The 22293-nt window shown below is 45.7% G+C and overlaps 1 protein-coding gene across 1 annotated transcript in view; it reads right to left on the bottom strand.

The window, feature by feature from the left end:
• The window catches only part of LOC132403285 (keratinocyte-associated protein 3), a 50984-nt gene that overhangs the window by 9014 nt on the left and 19677 nt on the right, over positions 1-22293 (bottom strand). Inside the window, exons 2-6 of the mRNA XM_059986724.1 lie at positions 20382-20566; positions 17592-17651; positions 13934-14134; positions 12205-12339; positions 1722-1819 (exon numbers count right to left, since the gene is read on the bottom strand). Coding sequence (XP_059842707.1) covers positions 1730-1819; positions 12205-12339; positions 13934-14134; positions 17592-17651; positions 20382-20566 — 671 coding nt within the window. The 3' untranslated portion in view covers positions 1722-1729. The remainder of the gene's footprint in view (positions 1-1721; positions 1820-12204; positions 12340-13933; positions 14135-17591; positions 17652-20381; positions 20567-22293) is intronic.

The raw sequence follows: 22293 nt of genomic DNA, 5'->3' as shown, positions 1-22293 counted from the left end.
TTAATTCAGGATGAGGAAAAGAAACATAAAGGTCAATTTTGCAATATTGGTTAGATAGATAAATAACTTCAATAGATTGTGCTTCTGTCAAGTTATTAGGTTGTCAATTAAATTTTTAAAACTTTAGAAACTGTTGAGAAAATAGACTTCCAAAAATGTTTCAGTAAACAGAACACGACCAAAACATATGTGTCAATGTGGCTGTCTCAGTTTTACATCTGTCACACTGAATATCAACATTAGGAAACATTTTAGACAGTGTCTCCCTTGTCAAATAGTAACGATGTACAATTTTAAATTGAATCAACGAGTGATTGGCACAGATCGAAGAAGAGTTAACCAACTTCAAAATCCGCAACCAATCTTCTGTTATCAGGGTCATGTTAAGCTCTCTCTCCCAATTTTGCTTAATCTTAAGTAAAGGGTAATTGTGCTGTTGTAACAATAAATTATAAATTTTCCCAATAAAACCCTTCACTAAAGGATTCATTTTTAAAATAATATCTAACAGGTCAGAATCTTGTATATATAGAAAATTACTTAAGTATTTTTCTAAGAAGTGTCTGACCTGAAGATATTGCAGGAAATGTGAGTATGTAAGAGAGTATTTAGTTACTAATTTCTCAAAAGACATCAATCGGCCATCTTGGAACAGATCCATGAAGGAATAAACTCCTTTATTCCTCCAGAAAAGAAAGGTACGATCACTTAATGAAGGTTTAAATAAATTGACAGTTTTATTTTGTGTAATTCCTCAATATACTCATAGTAGTTCTCCATCAGACCAACATGTAATTGCATTTGTTACATTATTGGCCAGAAGGGCTATTTTGTTGAAATGGAAAGATGTTTCTGCTCCTACTTTGATACAATGGTTCTCTCAGGTGATGTTATGTCTTAGTCTGGAGAAAATCAGAAGTCGAACGTTTGATCCTCGATTTGATTTTGAGAAAAGGTGGGGTTCATTCGCCCGCTACTATCATCTGATTTGAGTTAATTAATATGGTTTCCTTCTGATTTTTCTTTGAGTGGATTTGAGTTGGCGGACTGATGTTTTTTTATGGAAGCTTGTATGATGATCAGCTCCGGGGTTGTGCTCCCAATGGGTTTTTTTTAGTTAGTAGTGGTTCTTTTTTTCCCTTTTTTTTTCAAAAAAATTCTTAACACTTTATTTTCTCTTATTATTATTGATATATTGTTTAGCTTTGTTTGCTGCCAGGATAATCAAGGACACGACCCACCCAGCCAACACACTTTTTGTCCCTCTTCCCTCCGGGAGAAGGTTCAGGAGCTTGCAGATTCGTACGGCCAGATTTGGGAACAGCTTCTTTCCAACTGTGATAAGACTGCTGAACAGATCCTGACCCGGATCTGGGCCGTACCCTCCAAATATCCGGACCTGACTTGCACTACCTTACTTTCCCTTTTCTATTTTTTAATTATGATTTATAATTAAAATTTTTATTATATTTACTTCGATTTGTACTTCAGGGAGTGCGAAGCACAGAAATAAATATCACTGTGATGATTGTACACTCTAGTATCAATTGTTTGGTGACAATAAAGTATTCGTATTTACATCAGTTATTTGCTAATTTAGTTCCTTATTGTATGAAATGACATTTTGACTTAATGTATCTTTTTTTTGTTAATCTTCAATAATAATTAATAAAAACATTTTAAAATGAGACGAATCATGCTTATGAAGGGCCACCACTTACCCACACTTCTACAGGTGAACCTCTCTGCTCTCACTGATGAGTTTGTAAGTTTCCAATTCTCTGTATTTCTTCCTTTTCGATGGATCTTCTTCCTCAATCTGTCAGAACCAGAACCAGAATTAGAACCAAGTTCACTGACACACGACTTAAAACTTGTTGTTTTATGTCAGCAGTACAGTGCAAGACATTGAAAAAACTACTCTAGATTGCAATAGAGAGAGGAAAAGTTTGCTCCATTCAGAAATCTTTTGGCAGAGGGGAAGAAACTGTTCCTACAACATTGAGAGTGTGTCTTCAGACTTCTGTACCTCCTCCTTGATGGTAGCAATAAGAAGACAGCTTGTCCTGGATGTTGAGGATCCTTCACGATGGATGCCGCCTTTTTGAAGGATGATTCTGGAGTTAATGAACACGTCAACCAACACAGTCACTTTGAAACTGCTGGAGTTTTGGGAGCAAAACGCCGTCACTTGGTTTGTGTTAACGGGAGGGCCCAATTCACGCTGTGAGAAATCACCGCTGACAACACCAAATATTCCTATGTGGTAACGGTGCTGAGTAACTCTCCGGCTGTGAGAGTGGTGAGGCTACTCCAACACCCACCTAGACACGATAATTACCGATCACTGAAAACTCACCTTTTACAGTGTTACGAAGGTGAAGCAACTCTGAGTACAAAGTACAAAGTCGCCCCCTCCTTTTTGAGAATCGCAAGATCGCTATTATTTCGGGTCTGAGACCCAGGAAATGAGAGAGACATACACAGAATACACAAGGTTTGGAATGTCTCCTGACATAAGCGGAACGGAACCACTGATTACTGCTATTGTCTCTTGGAGATGGAATTGTGTACTGAGTACTGTACTATTCATTGAAACCCCTCAGGGGCTGACCAGAGTGGGCTGGTTGAGGGATTGCATCATCCCAACCTGATTGACATCTGAGACCCCGTGAGTGAGGATAAAAGAGGGTCTGGGGAAACAACCCTCAGACACACCAGGAGAAACGCTAGAAATCCCATGACAGCGTTTTATAGCGAAGCCGGTGGGAGCTCATGTGCGTCCTCCCTTGCCTGGGTGGCAGGCTCATCACGGAAGAACGGCTTTGCTAAAGGAGAGGCCACAAGTGAACGGCCACACCAACGAGACTCCAACAGATCGAAATCATAAAGGAAGGTTGGAAAAAAACCCATAGCGGTAAATGTTCCCATTCTCTCTCTCTCTCTCTCTCTCTCTCTCTCTCTCTCTCCAACAATTGCAACACAGCAACAACCAAAAAGACAGCAGCTTGTGTGAACTGCAGTGAACTTTATATTTCCATCGGACAATACATTATCCCCTAGACAACGATAGAGCTTATTTCTTATTGATTGTTATTATATCTATATATTGTTATTATATAGATTTAGTATTGATGATGTATATTATCTGTATATTTGCATTGATATTATTTTTGTGTATTTTTACTAATAAATACTATCATACTATTAAAAATAGTATCATCGGACTTCAACGGACCTCTCTATCTTTGCTGGTAAGTGACCCAGTTATGGGGTTCGTAACAACGTGGGGCCTCGTCTCGAGATTTGATACCAAATTGGAGGGCCAGTAAACCGGGCTTTTAAGTCCAAACTTGCATCTGGTTGCGCGGGTAACCAGACGGGAAACCAGCAAAGATGAACGTAGACGAATTTATAGAAAACCCGACTCTGGAGGCGCTAGAGGCTGCCATAAAGTCGGACTTGATAAATATTGCAAAAGGAATAAACCTCGCAGAGGTGAGGTTGTCGATGAAATAGCGCGAGGTGCGGGCAGCCATGACTCGGCATTATATTGTGAAGAATGTGTTTTCGGCTGAGGTATTGGATAATATCCCTGAAAAGGTACCAGCTAGTGGGATGGCTCAGTTAGAGTTGGAGAAATTAAGGTTGGAACATGAAATTAAGTTAAAACAGCTGAGAGCAGCTGAAAAGGAGAAGGACAGAGCCAAAAAGGAAAAAGGAAGAGCCGAAAAGCAAAGGGAGTATGAGCTCCAGCTAAAGGAGTTAGAGGTGAAAAGGGAGAAGGAAAGAGCTGAAAAGCAGAGGGAGCATGAAATTAGGTTAAAACAGCTGGAAGCAGCTGAAAAGGAGAAGGAAAGAGCCGAAAAGGAGAAGGAAAGAGCTGGAAAGCAGAGGGAGTATGAGGAGAAGGAGAAACAGAGGCAGCATGAGCTGGACATGGAGACGTTAAAGCAAGAGCGAAGAGCTCAAGGGTCAGACCGAGAGGAGATGTTTAATGTTAGTCGGGAGTTTAGGTTAATAACTCCATTTGAAGAGACAGATGTTGATAGTTATTTCTTGCATTTTGAAAAGGTGGCAGTGAGTCAGAAGTGGCCCAGAGCTCAGTGGGTGGCGTTGTTACAAAGTGTGTTAAAAGGGAAGGCACAACGGGCATATGCGGCATTGTCCATGGAGGAGGAGGAGTCTGAGAATTATGAGAAAGTAAAGGAGGCCATTCTTTGGACCTACGAATTGGTACCTGAAGCCTATAGACAAAAGTTCAGAAATTTAAAGGAAGTGTGGAATCAGATGTATGCAGAGTTTGCCTATGAGAAGGGTGTGCTCTTGGGTCGTTGGTGTACAGCAGAAATGGTGGAAGAGGATTTTCGGTGTTTAAGGGAGTTAATTCTGATTGAGGAATTTAAAGGTTGTGTTTCGGATGATATCCGGATGTATTTGAACGAGAAGCCGAATAAGTCCATCTCCGAATTTGCTAGGTTCGCAGATGAATATGCCCTAACCCACAAGGCAAAGTTTTCCTCGAATAAGAGTTACCAATGTTACGAAATCCCGTAACTGGATCACTTACCAGCAAAGATAGAGAGGTCCGTTGAAGTCGGATGGTACTATTTTTAAAAGTCTTTATTTATGAAAGGGGCACAAAAATAAGATTAATACAAACATTCAGATAATTTACGTTGTCAATACTCAATCTAAAAGCACGGGTCTAATAATAACCATCAATACGAAACAGCTCGATCGTTTGTCTAGGGGATAATATATTGTCCGATGGAAATATAAAAGTCACTCAGTTCCTGCAGGCTTCAGCCTTTGGGGACCGCTGGGTTTTCACTTGTTGGAGAGAGAGAGAGAGATTGGTGAGAAAAGAAACTTGCCCGGGTCTTTATGAAGCAAATCCGTTGAATCAGGGGAGCGGGCTTCCCCGGTGTTAGCTTAGACCGGTTTTCCGTGATTCCCGCCACGGAATCCAACGCACGTGGCTTCCTTCAAATGGCTTCCCGCTACTATGGGATCGTTAGCGTTTCTTCTGGTGCGTCTGAAGGGGTTGTTCCCCCAGACCCTCTTTTATACTTCCTCACGGGGTCTCAGATGTCAATCAGGTTGGGGTGATGCAATCTCTCTCTCAACCAGCCCACTTTGCCCGAGGGCTTACACGTAGCATAGTTCCCAATCCACAAACGTGGTCTCCAGGAGACAATGGCCAGGTCTCTCTCTCTCATTTCCTGGGTCCTCTGAGCCAACCCAATAATGCTCTTGCGATTCTCACAAAGAAGGGGGCTCCCCCGCCCCTTCGGCCCCTCAGAGTTGTGGTGCATTCATAACACCAGAAAGACCGTGGGAACGGTAGAAAAAGACCGCCGGCTGAGGCAGAGATCCCGCCGGGAGCTAGTGGTAAGAGTGGGGAGGAAGAAAGGCAAGACGGCAGGAGAGGTCCTGGCTTGACCTGTTTTAATTGTGGAAAGGTGGGTCATATTGCAACTAAGTGATTTGCTCCGAGGAAGGAGACAGGAAAAGGGAACGCAGCAGTCCTTGCAGGGTGTATTGTGTTGATCGGCAAATCGACGAGAGAGCCCCAGGTAGACAGAATACGAGAGGGGCGTGAGAAATTTATTTCAGAAGGGACCGTGTCTGTGAAGGAGGGAGAAACACCAGTTCCAGTGCGGATCTGGAGAGATACTGGAGCTGAGCAGTCATTGATTCTCAGTAAGGTACTAGATTTTGGTCCTGAGACTGGAGAGTTAGTTTTGAGAGGCATAGGAAAAGGGACAGAAGCTGTACCTTTGCATAGGATCATTATAAATTGTGAGCTGGTATCTGGACCAGTTGAAATAGGGGTGCGATCAGAATTTCCGAGAACTGACGTAGACATCCTTCTGGGTAACGATTTAGCTGGTGGTGAAGTTTGATCGGCCATGGAGCTGACGAGCCAGCCTGTAAGTGTTAAGGACCCACCCCTAGATTCCGTGATCTATCCCGCATGTGCGACCACTCGCAGCATATCGAGAAAGGCAGCTGAGAAAGAGACCAGTTTAATGCAGGCTAGTATCAATTTGGCTGAGACGTTTTTACTGACCCTGTACCAAGAGAGGTTAGGGTGGTAAAATGGAGAATAGGGAGGTGAAAGAGAGTAAAGGAGAGGAGGAAATTCCTACCCTTAGCCAGGAGGAAATTTATAGAGGCTCGGAGTAAAAATGAGAAACAGATAAGGCTGTTAGAAGGTCCAGGGTTGGACATGGATGATCTGTCTGGCTTGACAGAACTGTTTGAAGGAGTTGAAAATTTTAAATGTGTTCCTGATAATGAAATGAGTGCAGTCCTAGATGAAAAGGGTGCCATTACCTTGAAGAAGTCTGCTGGGTTGGCAGATGAGGTTGTTTCAGCCCGCGGGGTTGAGTTTACTCTGGAAGGGAGTTGCCCAAAGAGTAACTGGGAAGATCAGGGGAACTTAGAATTTGAAAAGGGTACGGGTATTGAAAGCCTGGAGGAGGCAGATGTCCCGTTTGAGTGTGTTCAAGATGTGGATGCACGTGGTACTGAACCTAGTAATGGAACTCAGAAAAAGTCTGAGGTATCTGATTCAGTTAAAGAGGAATGCAGTCCTTGTGGGTCAGATGGACTTGGTTCAGTGAAGAAAGGGTTAACCTTGGTACTAGTGGGAAGTTTGTGTTGGAAGTTCTGTTAAAAGTTAGTGAGGAGATAAAAGGTGGTGATGTGAATCTTATTATTGAAGGAGAAGGGAAAAGTGTAGTTCCTAAATTGAATGAAGAAAATTTAAAGTCTGGATTGGTGTCAGAAGCAGTAACCAGGCTGAAGGAACAATGGCTTGTTAACACGGTGCCTGCAAATCAATTACAGTTTGATTTGGAATGTAAAGGTGCCCCATGCGCTAACGTTATTCAAGAGAGTGCTGTGAAGAGACAGAATTTGAAATGCTGTTTGGACAAAGAGGGATCGTTTGCAGATGTTAAACAGAAAACCAATAGAATGAAGGGTCCTGAAGATAAAACTAACAACTTGCTTAAAAATAAAGAACTGTGTGGAAGTTCAGAAAATGGGCTAACGCAAGCTAACCACGTGGGAGTTAACTGGAAAAGGGGCGAGGGCTGACGGGATGCCGCTTTAAAATAACAGGATCCGGTTTTAACGGATTTCGACAAAGCATGTAAATAATAAAGACAACACCATGGAAGATTGACTGTTAAGTTTGAAAGTAAAATAAAGATTAGTATTTGCATGAACTTTTGTAATATACACGTAAGCCAAGATCACAACTCTTGAGTTTTGTTTTGCTGAAGAAAAGGAATAAAATTAGGTGGTTATTAAATTGGAGTCTGATGCTACAAGAATTTATTAAGATACAAGATATTAAGATATTAAAGGAAGTGACAATGTAATCGCTAACTGTTTAGATGCTGGATTGAATGTATAACTGTATTACTCTGTAGTGAAAAAAAAACTCTTTTGTATTGTGTTAGATTGTGAAATTCTGTAAGATTCTGTATTAGTTAATTTTTAGCTGTGGCAAAAATTAGGACGGAGGTGTTACCAAGGTGAAGCAACTCTGAGGGGCCGAAGGGTACAAAGTCACCCCCTCCTTTTTGAGAATCGCAAGATCGCTATTATTTCGGGTCTGATACCCAGGAAATGAGAGAGATACACAGCATGTCAGTAATGAGAGAGAGACAGGATCACAGCAAAGGCAGTTGTTATAGACATTGCAGAATACACGAGGTTTGGAATGTCTCCTGACACAAGTGGAACGGAACCACGGATAACGGCTATTGTCTCTTGGAGACGGAATTGTGTATTGAGTACTGTACTATTCATTGAAACCCCTCAGGGGACAACAGAGTGGGCTGGTTGAGGGGTTGCATCATCCCAACCTGATTGACATCTGAGACCCCGTGAGTGAGAATAAAAGAGGGGTCTGGGGAACACCCCTTTAGATGCACCAGGAGAAACGCTAGAAATCCCGTGACAGCGTTTTATTGCGAAAGCCGGTGAGAGCTCGTGTGCGTCCTCCATTGCCTGGGTGGCGGGCTCATCACGGAAGAACGGTTTAGCTAAAGGAGAGGCCACACTTGAACGGCCACACCAGTGAGACACCTGACGGATCGAAATCATAAAGGAAGGTTGGCAAAACCCATAGCGGTAAATGTTCCCATTCTCCTATCTCTCTCTCTCTCTCTCTCTCTCTCCCCAACAATTGCAACACAGCGACAACCAAAAAGACAGCAGCCTGTGTGAACTGCAGTGAACTTTATATTTCCATCGGACAATACATTATCCCCTAGACAACGATAGAGCTTATTTCTTATTGATTATTATTATACCCGCACTTTTAGGTTTAGTATTGACAACGTATATTATCTGTATACTTGCATTGATATTACTTTTGTGTATTTTTACTAATAAATACTGTTAAAAATAGTATCATCAGACTTCAGCGGACTTTGCTGGTAAGTGACCTAGTTACGGGGTTCGTAACAACAGACTTTCGGACTATCGGAGTCTCAGCGCACCCAACAGTTGCTCTCCTTGCCTGGCCTTGGCGATTCTCGGTTGTCAGAGCTAATGGCCCACATGCTGTCTCTTCTGGGAAATCACCACCCTTGTTTTATTTTTAAAGAACTCTTCATGCAGCAAATGCCGGATGAAGTTCACACATCCCTCACCAATGTACCTGTGATGGACTATAGGGAGCTTGTAAAATGGCTGATAGTCTACACTCAACTAGGCAGCGATGCATCATTCCTCCTCCTTTCTCTACCTCGATAAGCCCAATCAGCAAGGCCCCCAACATAACGACACATGCAACTACAAAGCAGACGACACCAGGCCTGTGGTTTTACCATGCCTCACTTCAGTACGAACGCTAGGAAGTGCCGACCACTTTGAAGCTTTGACATTGCCAGCACATTGGGACATTGGAGGTCTGTGAACACCATGGGTTCCAGCTGCCACGGTCATCCACTGTTCATCACAGATACTCTTTCAGGGCAACGTTTCCTGTGTGACACAGGTGCTCAAGTGAGTGTGCTGCCAGCATCGCCTACTGATGAGAAAGCAAAGAGTGACAAAACCTGGCTGGAGGCCGCCAACGGCAGCAGGATCCAGACGCAGGACACAATGGGTGACACTCTGCTTGATGCAGTGGGCAGTGCATGGAATTTTGTCCTGGCTAAAGTGGCTAGACCTCTGTTTGATGCAGATTGCCTATGTACCCACGGACTGTTGGTCAATCTGAAGAACTGCCAGCTTGTGGCTGTCAAGGACTTTGGGTCGTTACCCTGCTCCCCCAGAAAATTCCCCTCTACTACTCGGTCAAGTGCATGCACCATCCCATCTGAGTTTACTCGATTGCTGGGTCAACTCCCAAAGCTCAACAAGCCCACATTCTCCACTAGCATCACAAAACAAGGCGTTGAACACCACATTCCTGCAACTGGTCTGACAGTCCGTGCCCGCGAGCGTAGACTGGACCCAGAAGAGCTGTCAACCACAAAGCTGAGTTTGCCAACGTGGAAAGGCTTGACATTGACAAGGTCCCCAAGTCCGATAGTGGCGATTACAGACACTTTAACGAGGCCACCACCCCTCTTCGTTACCCAGTCCCACACATCCAGGACTTTAGAAACACATTTAGACAGAAAGTCAAATTTTTTCCCAAAGTCGATGGGGCTCTGTGTTAAAAGACTGAGATTTTCTTTACGTTTAGCCAGTGCATCGAAATGTGAACACGTTTCTCATCTTCGCACACCTTTCCAGTGCTTAAGCCAACACGGGATGATTATTAACCCTGCTAAATGCCTGTGGGAGCTGTCAACCATTGACAGAAGGTGCGAAACCCCTCCCGACAGAAGTAGTGACTATTATGGATTTCCCACCGCCCCGCACTACTAAAAAACTACAGGAGTTTTCACACAAGGTGAATTTCTATCACCACTTCATTCTGCACACTGCTGAGCTTATGGTCCCCTGTACAGAGCGCTTGAAAACAACACCCCTAATCAAGTGTTTGACTGGTCAGTGGACATGACCACAGCATTTCCTGATACCAAACGAGCTCTTTCTAACGTGACCCTACTGGCACACCCTCTCCCCAACGTACCCATAGCCATTGCTTCTGACAGCTTGCATGGTGTTGTGGCTGTGCATGAGCAGCTGGTCGGAGACGTGTGGCAACCACTGGTCTTCTTCAGCCGGCAACTCCATCCCCCGAAAGGAAGTTTGACTGTCTTCTTTTCGGTCTCCGTCCGGCTGTTCCTTGTTGGTCCTCTTCCCCCCTCCTTACCATGGTGGACCTCACTACCAGCAGGCTAGAGGTCATCCCTCTAGCATCGACGATGGCACCAGACACGGCTCGGGCTTTCATCAGCACTGGGTTTGGTACCCTCGCTGATATTTCCTCTGACCGTGCTCCCCAATTCATTTCAGACCACTGGGCTGCAATGGCCCAGAACCTTGTCGTTAGGCTACATCACACTGCGGCGTATCACCCACAGTCCAAAGGCCCATGTGAGTGGTTTCACCGTTCTTTAAAGGCTGCTCTGAGGGCCTTCCTGTCTGGTGAGTGTTAATACGATCGTCTCCCATGGGTCCTGCTGGAGCTCCAAAAGAGGACCCGCAGACGTCCACAGCTGAGCTGGTACGTGGACAGCCATTACCAGTGCCAGGCGATTTCATTCCTGACGCCTCTCAACAGTGTTTCTCCCTCCTCAGTAACTTCAGTTCAATTCCTTTTCACCTGCCCTATCTCGCATCATAGCGAATCTGTTGACTATATTCCGCTTCATTTGTTTTCATCTGCCACGACACACAACAACATCCCCTTACAATGGCCCATTCTACATCTTGGATCAGGGAGAAAAGACTTCCATCATAGATAAGAGGGTTAAACCTGAATGTATTTCTGTAGATCACCTTAAACTTGCCCACCGAGATCTGGAACATTCCGCTGCCATGCCCCTGGCATTACAACATGAGCATGAACGTGTCAAAGCCCCTCTAGGTGAGCCAGAGGCACCTGCGGTTCCTCCACCCATAGAACACAGGGCCCGGGCCTGGTGGCTCACCTGACCTTCAGACAGGCTCACAATGTCGGTTTTAGTGAACGCTGGGTGGGTCTGTGTAGGGTAGCCACCGACATTGAGTTGGGATTTTGCTTTAAGAGTCAGGTCTGAGGTGATGACGTTATTACGACAGAGGCTTTTAGCACGCTTTCGTTGTGTGGGTTTTGGAGATAAGACGTGTCATGGGTTTTGTTAAACATGCTTTACTTTCTTTGTAGAAACCTACACTATCTTCTGCCCAATAGGAGGGGTGGGGGAAGAGGACAGAATGTATAGGGTGGGAGGGGTCTTCGATTATGCTGACTGCTTTACCAAGACAGCATGAAGTGTAGGAGGGAGTCTGGTTTCTGTGACGTGTTGAGCTGTATCCACAACTCTCTTGCAGTTTCTCGTCACTTCCAGCACTGCAGCTGGCATACCAGGCCGCGGTGCGTCAATAAAAAACTACTGCAGGTCAAAGGGAATAAGCCAAATTTCCTCCAACTCCTGAGGAAGTTGGTAAGCTTTCTTAGCCACAGGGTCCATATGGTTGGAGAAGGATAGGACCACAACCTTGTCACGGTTTGGAGGTTTGCATGACTCAGAGAGCTATGTTGGCTGGAGTCAGGGCTTGATGCTTTGGTGTTGGTAGGATCACCCATGCCAAACGGGTCAAAATGCAGAGGCCAGACTACGAGTGGCCCACCGATCCTCCGGGTTTAGGGCTGCAGCTCGCGGTTAACAACCCTGACTGGTCAAACCAAACTGTCAGGGAAACTACATGAAGAATCCTTCTACGTCTGAGTGTGACGGTATTCCCGAGCCTCCATCCGGGACCTGTGTGACTCACAGTAGTGAGGGAAGCACGCCAGAGAGGGAGGGTCTTTACTGCTGCATTAAGCATGTGATGTGATGTGATGGGGAGGGAGAGAGAGGGAGAGAGAGAGATAAAAATTTGATGTGGTCAGGAGCATATGCACTGCCCCTCCTTCCTGAAGTCAATGGCCAGCTCTTTAGTTTTGTTGCCAGTTAGCTGAATATCCTCTCTCTCTCCTCCCGGCTTATGAGGAATGTCTACGGCACAGTTGTGGTGTAGAAGGGGAAGAGGGTATAAACACCACGCCTCCTCAGCCCCCAATACCCAACTCACCCGGTCCACCATGTCATTCTGCCCACAGGGGCCAATCCCACGAAGAATCATTGCCACAACGAGGCAACGGATGGAGAGTATACTCTCCACTGTGGCCAGCACCATTGATGGGATCCATAACGCCAGAGTGGTGTCCTGGAAAGGGACAGAGAGGGAGAGCTGTCAGATCAAACAGAACACAAGACTTACCAGCAGTCATAGAGAAGTGGATCAGCAAAGATTTGGGGTGCAGTGGACATTGATGAAGGCTATCAAGGCTTGCAATGGGATCTGGACCAGTCTGAAAAATAGCAGATGGAATTTAATGCAGACAAATGTGAGGTGCTATACTTTGTGAGGACAAACTAGGGTAGGGCTCACACAGCAAATGGTCGGGTACTGAGGAGCGTGGTAGAACAGAGGGGTCTAGCAACACAAAGCAATGTCATTGGTAGTTAAGTTCATAGAGAGAACTTTCGGAACATTGGCCTTCATAAATCAGAGTAGTGAGTACAGGATTTGGCATCTTATGTTGAGTTTGTGTACGATATTGGTGAGGAATAATTTGGAGTATCGTGTGCAGTTCTGGTCACCTACTATAGGAAAGATATCCATAAGATTGAAAGAGCAATCAGAAGATTTACAATGACGTTGCAGAGGCTTGAGGACCTGAGTTATATAGAAAGATTGTATAAGGTTGAACATTATTCCCTGGAGTGTAGGTACAGGCAGACAGGGTTGTAAAGAAAGCTTTTGGCACTTTGGCATTCATAAATCGAAGTATTGAATACAGGAGTTGGGATGTTTTGTTGGAGTTGTGTAAGGTGTTGGTGAGTGTAACTTGGAGTACTGTGTGCAGTTTTGTTCACCCACCTACAGGAAAGATGTCAATACGAGGGATCTGGACCAGCTGGAAAATGGCAGGTGGAATTTAATGCAGACAAGTGTGAGGCGTTGCACATCGACAGGACCTACCATGACAGAGCACTGACGACTGTGGTAGAACAGAGGGATCTGGGAGCACAGGTCCATCATGAATGGAAAGTGGTGTCACAGGTAGATAGCATTGTAAAGAAAGCTTTCAGCACACTGGCCTTCATAAACCAATGTCCTGAATACAGGAGGTGGGATGTTTTGTTGAAGTTGAATAAGACATTGGTGAGGCCCAAGTTGGAGTATGGTGTGCAGTTTTGGTCACCCACCTACGGGAAAGATGTAAATAAGGTTGAAATAGTGCAGAGAAAATTTGCAAGAATGTTGCCGGGTCTGGAGGACCTGAGTTAAGGAAGGACGAATTGGTTAGGACTTTATTCTTTAGAGTGGAGAAGAATGAGGGGGATTTGACAGAGGTGTACAAAATTATGAGGATATCGATAGGGTAAATGCAAGCAGGCTGAGGTTGGGAGAGATTATTAGAGGTCATGGGTTAAGGGTGAAATGCTTACGGGGGAGCTTTGTCAGTCAGAGGGTGGGGTACTTGTGTGGAACTTGTGTCAGCAGAAGTGGCGGATGTGGGTTTGCTTGCAACATTTAAGAGAATTCTGGAGACACACGTGGATAGGAGGGATATAGAGGCTGTGATCCAGGTGCAGGTCAGTTAGAATAACAGTTCAGCATGGATGAGATGGGCCGAAGAGCCTTTGTCTGTGCTGTAGTTAGTCGATGGCCGCTGTGGGAGTAGACTTGGAGGGTCAAGCACCATTTTCTTATCTTCATATTACATAGCACTGTGCAACGGTCAGTTACTTACGTAGATGCGGGTTGTATCAAAGGGGCAGTTGTCGATTGTCATCGACTTGCCAGAAACAGCTGGCACCATGGTGGAGTTGCAGCCGGAGATCAGGTTCCTGCCTCCTTGAGATACGGTCAGTACAATGGCCAGAATCAGCCCAGCAGCACAGGCCAGTGACGTCAACGTGTTTAACAGAGAGCTCACCAACAGTCCCCAGTGCTGTGGAGAGAAAATCAGAAAGTTAGCAAGATCAGTACACACGGGACTCCAATAAGTACCCCTACCATAACGTTTCAGGGACTAGTTAAACAGCTCACCTGCCTCAGCATTCATCAGAAAGCCACAGACCATCAGAACAGAATTAGGCCATTCAACCCATTCAGTCTGCTCCACCATTCTATCACGGCCAATTTATTTTCCCTCCTTTCCACATTATTTTCCCCATTCTTCCACCTTCTCCCCTTACTTACTTTGACGCCCTTACTAATCAAGAACCCATCAAACTCTGCTTTAAATATACCCAACGACTTGACCTCCACATCCATCTGTGGCAAAGAGTTCCACAGATTCACTACCATCCAGCTAAACAGATGATATCGAACAGTACAGGCTCGTTGGCACATGTTGTTGTGCCAACTCTTACCTACTCTAAGATCAACCTAACCTTCCCCTCCCACATAATCCTCCATTTTCCTTTCATCAATGTGCCCATCCAAGAGCCTTTTAAATGTCCCGAATGTATCTGCCTCTGCCACTACCTCTGGCAGGGTGTCCTATGTAATAACCACTCTCTGTGTAAAAAACCTGCCTCTAATATTCCCCTTCCACTTTCCTCAAAACACCTTAAAGTTATTCTCCCTTGTATTAACCACTTCTCCCCTGGGGAAAAGGTGCTGGCCGTCCATTCTATCTATGCCTCTTATCATCGAGTACGGTCTATCAAGTCACCTCTCATCATCCTTTGGTCCACAGAGAAAAGGCCTTGTCCTATCCTCACTAGGCATGCTCTCTAGTCCAGACAGCATCCTGGTAAATCTCTGTGCCCTCTCTAAAGCTTCCTATAATGAGGTGACCAGAACTGAACACGATACTCCAAGTGTGGTCTGCCCAGGGTTTTATAAAGCTGCGACATTATCTTGTGGCTCTGGAACCCAGAGTCTCCAGACAGGTGAAGCCCAGCACACTAAACACCTTCTTAACCAGCCTGAGGGATGGTTGAGGGATCTATGGACGTAGACTGCAGGTAAACTGACACAGTGAAGTGAAGTGAAGTACAATCAGCTAGAGTGATAGTTTCAGTGGAAGAGAACAATGTGTGAGGACATGAATATTGCAGTGTGACAGAGATGGATCTGAAAGAGTAGTGGGTGAGGTGAAAGAGTGATTTCAGTCTGTGAAAAAATGTTCAAGTTCGAAGTTATTATCAAAGTACACGTATGTCACCATATTCTACCCCGAAGATGCATTTTCTTGCGGGCATTCACAGTCAATATGAAGCAGCGCAATAGAATCAATGAAAAACTACACACAGCAAGGACAGACAACTAGCGTGCAAAAGACAACACACTTTGCAAATACAAAAAAAAAAGAAAATCATAAATTAACTAAATAAACAAGCAATAAATATTGAGAAGATGAGTTGTAGAGTCCTTAATAGTGAGTTCATAGGTTGCGGGAACAATTCAGTGTTGAAGCGGAGTGAAGTTATCCCCTCTGGTTCAGGAGTCTGATGGTTGAGGGGTGATAACTGTTCCTGAACCTGGTGGTGTGGGTCCCGAGGTTCCTGTACCTCCTTCCTGATGGTTGAGGGGTGATAACTGTTCCTGAACCTGGTGGTGTGAGTCCTGAGATTCCTGTACCTCCTTCCTGATGGTTGAGGGGTGATAACTGTTCCTGAACCTGGCGGTGTGAGTCCTGAGGCTCCTGTACCTCCTTCCTGATGCTTGAGGGGTGATAACTGTTCCTGAACCTGGTGGTGTGGGTCCCGAGGTTCCTGTACCTCCTTCCTGATGGTTGAGAGGTGATAACTGTTCCTGAACCTGGTGGTGTGGGTCCTGAGGCTCCTGTACCTCCTTCCTGATGGTTGAGGGGTGATAACTGTTCCTGAACCTGGTGGTGTGGGTCCCGAGGTTCCTGTACCTCCTTCCTGATGGTTGAGGGGTGATAACTGTTCCTGAACCTGGTGGTGTGGGTCCTGAGGCTCCTGTACCTCCTTCCTGATGGTTGAGGGGTGATAACTGTTCCTGAACCTGGTGGGGTGGGTCCTGAGGCTCCTGTACCTCCTTCCTGATGGTTGAGGGGTGATAACTGTTCCTGAACATGGTGGTGTGGGTCCCGAGGTTCCTGTACCTCCTTCCTGATGGTTGAGGGGTGATAACTGTTCCTGAACCTGGTGGTGTGGGTCCTGAGTCTCCTGTGCCTCCTTCCTGATGGCAGCAGTGGGGTTCCAAATGATAGATCCTCCTTTCCTGTGATAGCACTGCTAATGAATGTGCTCAATGGTACAGAGGGCTTTACCTGTGATGGACTGGGCCGTATCCACTATTTTTTTTTTTGCAGAGTTTTCAAGTTTGTAGGGGGTTTAAGCAAACAGAAGAACATCTACAGACGTTGGAAATCCAAGCAACACACTCAAAATGCAGGCCAGGCAACGTTTTTGCAAAGGTGTAACCGGTCAACACTTTGGGCCGAGACCCTTCATCAGGGCTGGAAAGGAACGGGAGAAGAAGGTGGCGGAAGGGAGGAAGATGGCAGTTGATAGGTGAAACAGGGGAGGGGGTTGAAGAAAAGGGCTGGGAAGATGATTAGTGAAGAGATAAAGGGCTGGAGAAGGGGGAGTCTGATAGGAGAGGACAGAAGGCCATGGAAGAAGGGGAAGGGGGAGGAGCACCAGAGGGAGGTGGAGGGCAGGTAAGGAAATAAGGTGAGGGAGGGTAACAGGAATGGGGGAAATGGTGAAGGAGGGGGCAATAAACAGAAGATTGAGAAATCGATGTTCATGCCATCAGGTTGGAGGCTACCCAGCCAGAATAGAAGGTGTTGTTCCTCCATCCTGAGTGTGGCCTCATCGCGACAGTAGAGGACTGACATGTTGGAATGGGAATGAGAAGCAGAGTTGAAAGGGGTGGCCACTGGGAGATCCTGCTTTTTGTAGGGGACACATCGGGCGAGGTAGGCTGGAGTAGAATAAAGGATTTTACGACTGAGTGTTCGAGAGGAAAAAGAATGACCCGAGAAAGAGTGAAGACGTCCGCACAGATGAGACACAGGGCTGCTGGGATGAACAATCAGGTCACAATGGAGCATTCAGTCCTTTAAAAGTATTTGCCAAATCTGGAACAGCCGATCATACCCAATAAATCATTCCTTGCAAAATCTAAAGACAAAAATGGACATCAGGACAATGACAATGGGCACCGGGAACTAATTAAAGGAATTGAATAAGCTCTGCTGGTTATTGAAGTATTAAGGGGTATAATTTAGCAGAGGTCTGCCAGAGATAAGGCATTAACTCATCGGACTAGTAACAGATGTAGGAGACCACACCTTATGCAAACACCAGACATGTTGTGCAATATGGCTGGGATAACGACACCATCAATATCACACTATTTATAGAAGGCCTGTTCACAGTTTCAGTTCAAAGTGCATAGGAAACAGCTTCGCAGCCACTTACCAGCCTTACTTTGAGCAGGTTTCGTGAGACTAAGATAGCAATGATCCCACTTGCAATACTCTGTTCAATTGAAGACAATAAAAGTTAGCCATGCCTCGAGTTAACCCAAACTCCAACCCAAATCAAAAAATCACAAGGAAAGTCTGCAGATACCGGAAATCCAAACCGTCAAACACAGAATACTGGAGGGACTCAGCAGGTCAGGCAGCAACAATGGAAATGAATCAACAGTCGACATTTCAGGCCCAGTCCTGTTTATTCACGCCCGTAGATGCTACCTGACCTGCGGAGTTCCTTCAGCATCTTGTGAGAGTTGCTTTGTGGCAATGACGTGAGAGCATGCAGGAACCCCGGCGACGCGTTGAAATGTGTACCCCCGGACGTACATGGACTCCGAGCAGCACACGTTGAAATGTGTACCCCCGGACGTACATGGACTCCGAGCAGCACACGTTGAAATGTGTACCCCCGGACGTACATGGACTCCGAGCAGCACACGTTGAAATGTGTACCCCCGGACGTACATGGACTCCGAGCAGCACACACAAAATGCTGGAGCAGCTCAGGCAGCATCTCTGGAGGGGAATAAAGAGTTAACGTTTCAGGACAAATCCCTTTATCCTCTCAAGGAGTTAACTTTGCAACCTCTAGCTGATGTTGGAGAGGACTGAAAAAGCAGCAAGAATATTTATTTAGAGATATAGCATAGTAAGAAGCCCTCCCTGCCCAACAAGCCTGTACCACTCAAGTACTCCCATGTGACCAATTAACTTACTAACCTGTGGACTTTGGGAGGAAACCAGAGCACCCGGTGGAAACCCACACGGTCACAGAGAGAACATACAAACTCCAAAAGACCATAAGACAGGGGAACAGATGTAGGCCATTCAGACCTTTAGCACCGTCTGCTCCACCATTCCATCATAGCCGATCCATTTCCCTCTCAACCCCATTCTCTCCCCTTCTCCCCAGAACCTTTCCCAGTGCCCCGGTCAGTTAGCAGAGCGAGTATCACTGAAATTGAAAAGGCTGTTATTATTAAGTTGATGCTAGTGGGAATTTGCTCCTATCTTCCCACCGCCTTAACAGGGATAGAGTTCCTCTTGTCCCTACCTACCACTCCATCAGCCTCTGCATCCAACACACTGTCCTCAGCAAATTTTGCCACCTCCAAAGGGATCTTGCTCCCAAACCAATCTTTACCTCCCCCACAAGGATTGCTCCTTCCTCATTTCCCTTGTCTATTCGTCCTCCCGGCACTTATCCCTGCAAGTGCTCAAAGTACTACACCTGCCTATTAACCTCCTCCCTTGTCCCTATGAAGACCCCAAACAGCCCATCTAAGTGAGGCAACACTTTGTCTGCAAATCTTCTGGGGTTGTCTATTGTGTCCAGTGTTCCTCGATATTAGTGGGAACCCGTCAGAAGATTAGGGGACCGCTTCGTTGAGCAACTCCGCTCCATCCTCCACAAGCAGGGCTTCCCAGTAGCCGAACATTTTAATTCCCTTTCCCATTCCTGTTCTGACCTGCTCGTGTGCCAAGATGAGGCCACACTCAGGTTGGAGGAGCAACACCTGATATTCCATCTGGGTAGCCTCCAGCCTGATGGCATGAATATCAATTTCTCAAACTTCTGGTAAAAAAAAACTCCCTCCCTCTTCATCTATTCCACACTCTGTTCTCTTACTTCTTCTCACCTCCCTATCACCACCTGCTGAGTCCCTCCTTCTTCCCTCTCTCCTCTGGTCTACTCTCCTCTCCTATTAGATTCCTTCTTCTCCAGCCACCTTTCCCACCCACCTGGCTTCATCTATCACCTTCCCCCTTGCCCTATTCCCCACCTCTCCACCTTTTCACTCTAGCATCTTCCCCCTTCCTTTCCAGTCCTAAAGCAGGGTCTCGGCCTGATACATCAACTGTTTATTACTTTCCACAGATGCTGCCTGGCCTGCTGAGCTCCTCCAGCGTTTTGTGTGTGTTGCTTTGGATTTCCAGTGCCTGCAGGATCTCTCTTGTTTAAAGTAAAGCTACTATTTACTTATTTTTATTTAAGGAAATCCAAAGTAACACACAAAGTGCAATATTTGAGGTGCTGTTCATTTGATATGTGCAGCGGACGAGGCCCTAGACCACCATGGCACGGTGCGAACAGGAAGTGGAATTATTACGGCTGGTACAGCGGGTGGAATGAAAGTGCTCGACAAACCGGCCCCCGAAGCTGCTCCAGAAACAGCCAGTACAGAATCACAATCAGGTTCATTTTCAATGGCACGTCATTGTGGCAAGACCAAAAAAAAATAAATTCTAAGTTACAATCTGAAATAAAACCAATAAGTTGTGTGTAAGAGGGACAGTGAGGTGGTGTTTATGGGCTGATGGACAGTTCAGAAATCTGATGGCCAAGGGGAAGAAACGTGGATCTTCAGGCTCCCTGATCATAGCAATGAGGGGAGGTTATGTCCCCAGATGGGTACCCCCTTCTCAAGCACATTTGCTGCGCCTGTTGTAGCAGCCTGGATATCCCGGTTGCCAGCCAATTTGATTTCACTTTCCTTTCTCCCTCTAACACAACTGTCCGCGGCCTCATCCACTATCAGATGCAGATTAGTCTACACCAGGCTAACGTAAAGGGGACTGAATGCAAGAAATAATACCAATGCACTTTTATTACCTCACCTCGTGAAAGCGTCTGGAGGTTCTAATACACCAATTCTCCTTAGAAATTCAACAGCCAGACCCCGGGCAGGAAGATGTTACTTGCATTGGGAAAGCAAACAGAAGAACTCACCAACAAACCAGAGACGACAGAAATGATGTTGGCCACAGAGTACTCAACGGTCACCTGGTCCTTGGGCTTCGAGATGTGCCTGAGGACTGTACCATGGACAATAGCGCCAATGATGAAGTTGATGTGTCCAATGAAGATCAGGGCAATGCCCTTCCTCATCAGCTGTCGGGGCCCACTCTCTTTATCTGTTGGGTCATAAGAAACCTCCACTTCAGTTATAGAGCCACGCAACACGGAAATGCTTTATGGACAACATCAAAACCAGCCTGAAGAAATTCAACATCACATCTAAAAACTGTGGGGACATTGCACTCAATAGATGCCCTGGGAGGAAATCTGTCCGAGGGGAAGCTGCGCTACAGGAGAGCGACCTCCCCTGTGCCACTCTACAGAGCACAAATGGCAGCTGTGGGACAGAACAACCCAAAGACCCGGCCACCACATCATCTTACCCACACTGTGGATCCTGGCTGGGCCCGTGCAGGCACCCGAGGACCGACCCCTTAGGAGACCGTCTTACTCAACTCGAGTGCTCGCACTGTTACTACAACCTGGAAGCTGGCCCTCAGCTCATCCTATCCACATCGACCACTGCAACCATCGGCACAATGTGGGGACGGGTCAGATGCCAAGAAAGGGAAGTGCAAACACCAAATGGCAGCTGGATGTTGGAGAGAAGAGTGCATGCCAACACCAATAATATTTCTCCCCCAATGCACAGCTACAACTAGAATAAATTTAATACCGGAATGAATAAATAGAATAGGGAGGAGGTACAGGAGCAGGAAGATAAACACTCAACATTGCAGGAACAGCTTCTACTCCTCTGCTTTCAGACTTCTGATCAGACAATGAACTCACGAATAGTTCCTCTTTTTGCACTAAATATTTATATACAGTGCCTGTAAAAAGAATTCACCTCCTCTGCCCCCCCCTTGGAAGTTTCATGTTTTATTGTTTTACAACATTGAATCACAGTGGATTTAATCTGGCTTTTTTGACACTGATCAACAGAAGAAGACTCCATGTCAAAGTGAAAAAAGATCTCTATAGAGTAATCTAAATTAAATACAAATATGAAACACAAAGTAATTGATTGTTTAAGTATTCACCTCCTTTAATATGACACAACAAATCATCACTGGTGCAGCCAGTTGGTTTTAAAAGTTAATTAGTTAAATGGAAATCACCTGTGTGCAGTCGGGGTGTTTCAGTTGATTGTAGTAAAAATACACCTGTGTCTGGATATCCAACTGCTGGGGAGTCAGTGTCCTGGCAAAAACTACACCATGAAGACACAAGAACACTCCAAGCAACTCCACAAAAAGGTTATTGAAAAGCACAAGTCAGGAGATGGATACAAGAAAATTTCCAAGTCACTGAATATCCCTCGGAGTACAGTAAAGTCAATTATCAAGAAATGGAAAGAATATGGCACAGCTGTAAATCTGCTGAGAGCAGGCAGTCCTCAAAAACTGAGTGACTGTGGCTGTGCAAGAAGGGGACTAGTGAGGGAGGCCACCAAGAGACCTGTGACAACTCTGGAGGAGTTACAAGCTTCAGTGGCTGAGATGGGAGAGACAGTGCATACGACAACTGTTGCCTGGGTGCTTCACCAGTCACAGCTTTATGGGAGAGTGGCAAAGAGAAAACCACTGTGGGAAAAAAATCACATAAAATCTCAGCCAGAGTTTGCCAGAAGGCGTGTGAGAGACTCTGAAGTCAGCTGGAAGAGGGTTCCATGGTCGGATGAAACCAAATCTGAGCTATTTGGCCATCATAATAAACATTGGTGTGAGCCAAACACTGCATAGCATCAAAAACGCACCATCCCTACCGTGAAGCACGGTGGTGGCTGCATCACGCTGTGGGGACACTTCACTGCAGCAGGTCCTGGAAGGCTTGTGAAGGT

Source organism: Hypanus sabinus, chromosome 12, assembly GCF_030144855.1.
Source record: "Hypanus sabinus isolate sHypSab1 chromosome 12, sHypSab1.hap1, whole genome shotgun sequence".
NCBI lineage: Eukaryota > Metazoa > Chordata > Chondrichthyes > Myliobatiformes > Dasyatidae > Hypanus > Hypanus sabinus.
Note: the sequence above shows the minus strand (reverse complement) of the source record. Positions and strands in the feature narration are given on the sequence as shown.